General features: G+C 35.0%; 2 protein-coding genes across 2 annotated transcripts; both read right to left on the bottom strand.

The window, feature by feature from the left end:
• Window positions 1-3,847: 3,847 nt before the first annotated feature.
• On the bottom strand, window positions 3,848-4,359 carry LOC120201057 (succinate dehydrogenase assembly factor 4, mitochondrial-like). Its single transcript, XM_039201743.1, has one exon. It carries the CDS (start codon window positions 4,265-4,267, stop codon window positions 3,914-3,916), a length of 354 nt encoding a protein of 117 aa, XP_039057674.1. The 5' UTR covers window positions 4,268-4,359; the 3' UTR covers window positions 3,848-3,913.
• A 940-nt stretch (window positions 4,360-5,299) lies between these two features.
• LOC120201073 (vesicle transport protein SFT2B-like) lies at window positions 5,300-7,589 on the bottom strand. The gene is made up of 6 exons (XM_039201759.1): window positions 7,399-7,589; window positions 7,203-7,256; window positions 6,345-6,418; window positions 5,849-5,966; window positions 5,520-5,578; window positions 5,300-5,378 (listed from the first exon to the last, which is right to left on the bottom strand). The coding sequence occupies exons 1-6, from the start codon at window positions 7,477-7,479 to the stop codon at window positions 5,300-5,302; spliced, it is 465 nt and encodes a 154-aa protein (XP_039057690.1). The 5' UTR covers window positions 7,480-7,589.
• Between the last annotated feature and the right edge of the window lie 274 nt (window positions 7,590-7,863).

Below are 7,863 nucleotides of genomic sequence, written 5' to 3'. Positions count from 1 at the left end.
AGAAATGACCAACATGATTCAATCACAAATCTCGAGATTAACAAAGACGAACTATGAAAATTGTAATATACAATGAAGGTGGTACTTAATTCCCAAGATTAGGATGTCGTCGAAGAAGGTTATGCCAAAACGAAATGCAACGATAGAAGCAAATTTGATCAATGAAGAAATCCCGAAAGACAATAAAGCGTTATTTTTTATTTTTCAAGAGTAGATGAATCTACATTCGAGAAAATATTAGATACGAAAATCACAAAATAAGTGTGAGAGATTTTATAAACATCTCTTCAAGGTGTCGAAAAAATGTACGTTTACAATCTCTAAGAGATGAGTTTGAAATGTTGAATATAAAAAATACAAAAGTGTTGATGATTATATTAATTGTATAAAGCGATCGTAAATGAAATGAAAAGTTTAAGAAAAATATTTGGTATCTCGACAATTGTGACAACAACCATATGTGCGACTGAATGGAGCTATTCGTAAAGTTAGGTGAAACATTTATTGTAGAGTAACATTTGGAGATGACTCGCACGCAGAAGTCAAAGTCAAAAGTGAAGTCATTATTATTCAAAAAAATGGTCAAAAGAAGTATGTCTCATATGTTTTATTATGTATCGACTTTGAAAAGTAACATCATCAACAATAGTCAACTTATGGAAAAAGGATGCAAAGTGGAGATAAAGAATCGATCCCTCACCATAAAAATAAAGATGTAGAACTAATTGTCAAAGTTGATGACTCGAAATCATTTCTTTACCATCGACATTGAATCAAGAGAAGGTGCATGAAACTACGATTAAAGATGATTCATGGTTGTGGCATCTACGATTTGGGCATGAAGCTATTATCGAGGTAAACATGGTGAAAGGACTGTCAGAGATCAACTCTCCAAATCAATATGTGAGACTTGCATTAAAAAAAAGGTCGAAAAACACAAAACGAGACTAATTGCCAAAGGCTACAAACAAAGACAAGGGATAGACTACGAAGAAATATTTGCTCCAATGGCAAGGATCTAGACCATTAGACTTCTCACAGCAATTACAACACAAAACAAATGGAAGATTTACCAGATGGATGTAGAATCAACATTTCTAAAGGGCTACCTAGAAGAAGCTTGTATCGAGCAACCACTTAGATACATTAAAAAATGACATTATCACAAATTTATTGATTGAAAAAAGTGTTGTATGGTTTAAAGAAATCTCCAAGAGTGTATACACAAGAATAAATGAATATTTCCAGAAAAATAAGTTCATGAGAATCAATACGAACATTCCTTAAACACAGAATGCAAATGGTATTATCCTGATCGTGTGCTTATATGTGGACGACATGATTTTCACGAGAAACAATTCATTTATGTTTAATGATATCAAGAAAGCCATAACTAAAGAATTTGAAATGACAGATATTAGTGAAATGTTATACTTTCTTAGAGTCGAGTGAAGCAAATGCAGGATGAAATTTTATATCTTTAAAGAAATACACAGAGCAGACTTTAAATAAATTCAGAATGGTAGATTGCAAGTCGGTAGCCACTCCAGTAGAACCAAGCATGAAATTAAGTGTAAATTCAACAAGAGAGCCAATGAATCTGACATTTAAAACATCGTTGTAAGCTTAAGGTATCTAACTATCATTCGACCAGACATACATATGTTGTGGGATTGATGAGCAAATTCATGGAGAAACCAAAACAAGATCATTGGTTGCAACAAAGTGAATTTTGAGATATGTTGGTTATTCTGATAGTGATTACGAGGGATATTTGGATGATCGACAAATTACTTCTGGATATCTATTTCATATTGGCTCAATATCATTTTCATGGTCCTCAAAGAAGTAACAAACAATAGCTCTTTCAACATGTAAAACAAAATATATAACAGAGTGCACTTGTGAAGCATTGTGGTTAAAGAATTTTAAACGAGTTAAACTTAGCACAATAATCAACTAAAATTTATGTCGACAACAAGTCCATAATCTCTCTTGCCAAGAATCCAGTCTCCCATAGCCAAAGAAAGCATATTGATAAAAACTATCACTTTATACGAAAACAGGTGAAGAATAAAAATGTGGAGTTAATCTACTACAATTGAACATCAATTAACATATATTTTAACAAAGCCATTAAAAACATAAATATTCAACAAACTCAAAGAAACACTTCAATCAAAATCAGATTTGAGAGGGAGTATTAGAATTCAAATCTTATATTAATTCTTACTTTTGGCAAGACAATGGATGGTTCATGAATGGTTGGAAACTTCATGAAATATTAACATGAGTTGGCAAGCAGTTTAAGAAATTGATTAGCTGAAAACATGGTAACATTTTGATGATGAAACAGTAGCTAGATTTTTCTAGTATGCATGCAAAGTTTGAAATTACATGAAGGAAGTAACGTGTATGGCAGCAGGTAAGAAATGATATCAGTTTTAATGCTCAACAATTAAGCAATTTGAAGCAGCCACAAATTGAAGCGGCAATAGAGTGACGACGCAGTAGCAACAAAATTATGAAGAAGATTAAGGCGGCATAAGAAAAAATCAGTAGCATTTTAGGCAGTTTACTACACCTATAAATATGTGTGTAGATTAGCTTTAGTATGTATGAATATATGTGAGACGGAAAAACGAGAGAGTGATAAAAAGAGCTCAGAAAGCTTTTGTGAGTGATGACTAACCACAGCTAGTGTTGTATCGTATTTTGTTCGTATCAATAATAGTGTAAGTTATAAAGTTTATCAAGTGCCCATTCACGCTCCCAACATATACTTATTGTTTTTAAATATATAATAAGTTATGTCAATTAAGATAATTAACTAATTTAAGCTAATTAGCTAATTAACACGCACATCAAACAACTTTCATGAGTTGAATTGGCTTTCATCCCACACTTGCCGCCCCCTAGATTCACACTTCCGGCACTCAGGTTTGCTCCACGTTAGCCATAGATCGTCTTCCAACGACCGCACGACTTCAAAAGAGGCCAACCAACCGGGACCGAACCCGTTGCAACTCATTGGCAAGTCGACAATGACATCAAAGAACCAAGATCGAAGTAGCAAAATTGTGTAATTACCATCGCTGAGACAGGCAATCGGATTCAAACAATACCTCAAATAATCCAACGGGCAACTGAAAACGTGAAATCTTCATAATAAATAACCGAAAATGGAGAACCAGAAAGTTTGAGCTTGAGAATTCTCCGGGGAAGGCAGTTGCTGGGGTCATTGATCCATTTTTTGTGCACCATAAATCGCTTCAATGCTGAAATTTCTGGAGTGAGGCAGCTGAAGCAATGTCCGGGCCGAGTTATGGTTAAAGGATAAATCGAAACCTGGGCAGCCCCAAGACTTAGGCTGCCAGCCAATGACGGGAATAGAATCAGTGGCGTCGATCTGGTGATTGGCAGACGGATTCCATTCATGAATCTTTGGTGGTGCTTGTTACAGTGTGTAAGGAGTAGTAATAGTATAAGAAGATGATGAAGAAAGAGTTTGAGAATGTTCATATTGATGCATGAAAAATGGAACCATAGGGTGAAATAATGATTTGAAGTCAAAATATATGAATATAACCTCTGGTTTTGAGCTTTTCTAAACGGAGCAGTCTCAGCTTGATGTCATTCGAAAAGAATGAGTCATTTTATCGAGTACTTTATGCGCAACTTAAAGTCTAAAACGAGCCAATTGTTGGCTCGAAGCAGCCATTGTCAAATGAAGATTTTCTATTTTTATACAGTCAAAGCTATAAATTTAGGAAGAGAATCCAACAAGGTTTGAAACTCAATGTTTTGAGCTAAATTTATTGGACAAGCATTAGCTTCATGACTTCATTCTACATTCATGATATAAAAATTTAGCAAACTACATTACCAAAAAGAAAGGAAAAAACCTCAATATTCAGAAGTCGTAGCAACGACCGTTGCGTTCCCAATCACCGTACCGAGTGGGCTCCGGGCCTTTAGGACCACCAACCTCCCCCGTCTCTTTATTCACATGATCTTCTTCATCTACGCCTTCACTTTCTTCTTTATTCTTCGATTCAAGATTCCCTCTCACAGCTTTCCCATCTTCCTCGTCGACCTTTCCTCCATGGTTCAACTGAGATTGCTGAGCGGAGGAGCATACAAAGTGAGTCGCCGAGTTGGAAGCAAAACGAGTCACCGAATCTGATCTGAAACCAGTGAAAGACGGTTTGGAAATAGAGTGCTTTGATAGCGACGAGAATAGACGGCTCAGACTGGCTTTCGCCATTTTTTGCTCTTTAGCAAGCGGCAACGAAAATGCGGGAACGAATTGAAGCCTAAATTGGTTTTGTTCTCTGAGAAAGAAGGGATTAAAAAGGAAAGAGAGGATTGGGGGAATGGAAACACCAGCACGGCGTCGTGTTGGAACGCGATGCTGCCGCCACGTTTTTATGCTAAAATTGTTGCGACTTGGAGACTATAAAATGGCCTTCAGGCCCAAAAGGACAATTTGCAATTCAGACCAGACCAAATCCAAAGGACAATTAATGAGTCTGTTTGGTTAAGAAAATAATTTTAATTTTGAATATTAAAGAAAAACGTTTAATGCTTAATTTATTTCTAAAATCGGTGTGAAAACTAAATTTCGTCTTGTTCTGCATGTCTTAGCCTAAATTGGGTCCAAAAACCAAAACCCCTAAACATTACTAGTATTTAGTATAAACTTCCAAACTCTAAATCGGGCCAATTTGCCAAGCCCACTAGACTTTATACTTTTTAAACATAGTGTGGATTCCCTAATCTTTCTCGCTCGTAATCGACTTTATACTTTTTTAACATCATAATTACGAGTTTATACTTTTTTAACATCATATCTTTTAATGTTGTGTAGATCATTTTATAACTTTTCAATGACAAAAATATCATTTGAACATAATTCGATATTTACCCATAAAAAACACCATTTATTGGTGGATGCTCCACCAAGCTAGACATGACACTATTTTTAAAAAAAAATTTGATGAAATCAGAGTTTTAAGTGAATAAAAAAGAGTTCAGTACCAAAATGAGAACACAATATAATATTCGAGGGCTGAATCATGAATAATGCAAAAAAAAAATTGTATGTTGAGTGCAACCAACAGAAATGAATTTGAAATATATAAAGAAAAAAAAAGTATGGTACACAATGATGTTTGATAAACAAAGCAACCTGAGAAACAACATTTTCTAGCAACCAATATCGTACTTGAACACTGTGAACAAAGCAAAAATCAATGCACCCCGAAGTTCTTAGAATGGTGTTTTCCCTTTTACTAATCTAAAGCTCGGTGTCACAAAATCGGATCATTAGGTCGGAAACGATTCTCCTCGCAAATGGAATATAGCTCAGACAGTACCTGAAGGAAAGTTCGAAGTACAATGATATAAACAGTCTAGTTATCAAACATTAAGCATTAATATGAATTACCCTCGAAGGAAACCGAGGAAATACAGAGATGTTTACAGAAAATAAGGATAAATGTGAGAGGCCAACTTACCAGACAAGGGCACAAATCTCACATATGACTGCAAGTAATGTCAAAATCTTGCTGTGAATCTGCCATATCAAAAGTTCAAGAACATGACATTCTGAATATAGTTCTCATACTGTAAAAGGCTGAAAGTAACAAAACGTAAACAGTTTAGCAATTTTGTATCGGAAAATTTAGTTACTGAGGTTTAAAGTTTAAACAATTTGACATCAAACTATTATGAATTACTCGGAATATTGTATACTCGATCTATGAGGTTTTCGTAGATTCAAACTTCTTTCAATCACTAAAGATTGCTGGAACTTAACATCACAGGTTCAAGGTAGCAAACTTGCCCATAACGCACAAATGAGAGCAAGAACAACAAATCCAATGTAAACAGCTGTAGCGTAAACTCGAACAGAATCAAACATCATTCGTAGCTGTTGCTCGGGTCCCATGAGGAATGCTGTGCTGTTAGAGAGTATCACAAAGTAAAAAATATGAGAAATCTTGAGCAGCAATCAATTTAATAATGCTGAACTATTAAAGGAACTATTCATCACCGTACTTCATTATTTATATCCTGATTCATTTTGACTGTTTCATTGACAAAACATTAATAGAGTTGTGGTGGACTACTAGATTGCCAGGATTGATAAAATTGGTTTCGAGAGCACTATATAAAAGTCTAGACACAAAGTTATGCCAGTTATGCGGCACTCAAGGGTGATGATCGTTAAAGTTTGAAATGCTATTCATTTGTTATGGTGTTCAGAAGCAACTTTATGACAATTAAACCCAAAACATTTGTTGAGAGTTCTGCTAGAATGAGGGCACCAATCAACCTACCTTCCAACTGCCAACACATTTCCGAAGGTGAACAACAATGCAAATTTGATGGGTATGGCAAACACAACAAATGACTGCAAAAGAAACAAAAAGTTGAAAGATAATGTCATAAAGTAATCAAATACCAATAAGGAGCTTGCTTTACAATTGCAACTGGCTGTATCATTCCCCAGATGAACATGTAAAGGACTTGCATTACAATTAGAAACTTGATACAGTTTTGCTCTTTTTAGTGGAAGTGAGGAGGAAACTCGAGACCATATGTTTTTCCCCTTATGCTTTTAGCAAACAAATCTGGGATAAAGTTCTTGAATTGTGTGGCATTCCTAAACACCTTGAAGACAAACCCGTGAATTTGTTGGATTTGGACCTAAAGAATCGGTTAAGAGTGACTATATCTACATGATCTTCACTGACAAATAGTAGAATGTATGAGAAGAAACAAGAACCGTGCATGACCTTGTACGATTGCATTGCGAGACTATCCGGTAATGTCACTAGGATTTCAACTGACTTTGACAATAAGGATATCTGCTATATAAATGGGGGAATTGTTGAATAGACTATTCAAAACGTAAATTTTCATCTTTAATGGTGGTGTTTCTGCTACTGCAGTTTTAACTTGTGATAAGCCTTCCCAGTTCTTTGGGTAACAATGAACTTTCAATTATCCAAAGTGCAGCACTTTCCCTAAGAGCTACAACTGAAAGTCTCCAGAATTCATGAACTATAAAGATATTACCAATCAACAATGCCTAATACTAGCTGAAACCTAAAATCATAATGTTTCGGAGCCCCCAAACTGAAATTTTCATCGATAATTAGAATTTCAAATGAGGAAGAATTGAATGATCATACCAGAAACATAAGAACAATACCCGAGAGTAAACAAGCGGCGGATGCGTATAATCTCTGCATCAAACAATAAATACCCAAAAATTGAATTGCTGAGAAATGAAACATGGAATCTGAAGAAAGTGGGAATTCAAAGTGTTGAAAAGGAAAACAAAGAAGAAGAAAGGAATGAACGAATGAAGAAAAATAACAGAATTACCTGCGTCGCAGATAGCGAGCATAAGCCTTCAGATTCTTCATCTAAGAAGCTTTCGGTTCTCTCTTCATCATTATTCCACATTTCTGAACTTCGAATTCTTCACAATTCCTCCTAACTGTTCTTCGGATTCTTTTTACTTTTTCCCGTTTTCTTACTGTTTTGTTCTAATTAAATTAGCTAGTCATCAGAACATGCCGCTTGAAAAAAAACATAAAGGAAAACTTTTATTATAGTTATTTATTTATCTAGAAATAGGTTAAACTACCATATGGTGACCCAGCATTTAAAATGATTTTATTGTGGTCTAAATAACTCCCCCAATTTAGTCACCACTTTTAGAGAAACTATTCAGTTTAATCATCTAAGCATCAAACCCCTAACGATGTTAGTGATAACTGATCACCTAAATTTTAAGATAATTTCATTTTAGTTCAATGTAAATCTACTTTTATCCATCTTTAACCC

The sequence above is a fragment of the Hibiscus syriacus genome, unplaced genomic scaffold (assembly GCF_006381635.1).
Source record: "Hibiscus syriacus cultivar Baekdansim isolate YM2019G1 unplaced genomic scaffold, ASM638163v2 tig00006858_pilon, whole genome shotgun sequence".
In the NCBI taxonomy this organism is placed as follows: domain Eukaryota; kingdom Viridiplantae; phylum Streptophyta; class Magnoliopsida; order Malvales; family Malvaceae; genus Hibiscus; species Hibiscus syriacus.
This window is presented reverse-complemented; position numbering and strand designations above follow the sequence as displayed.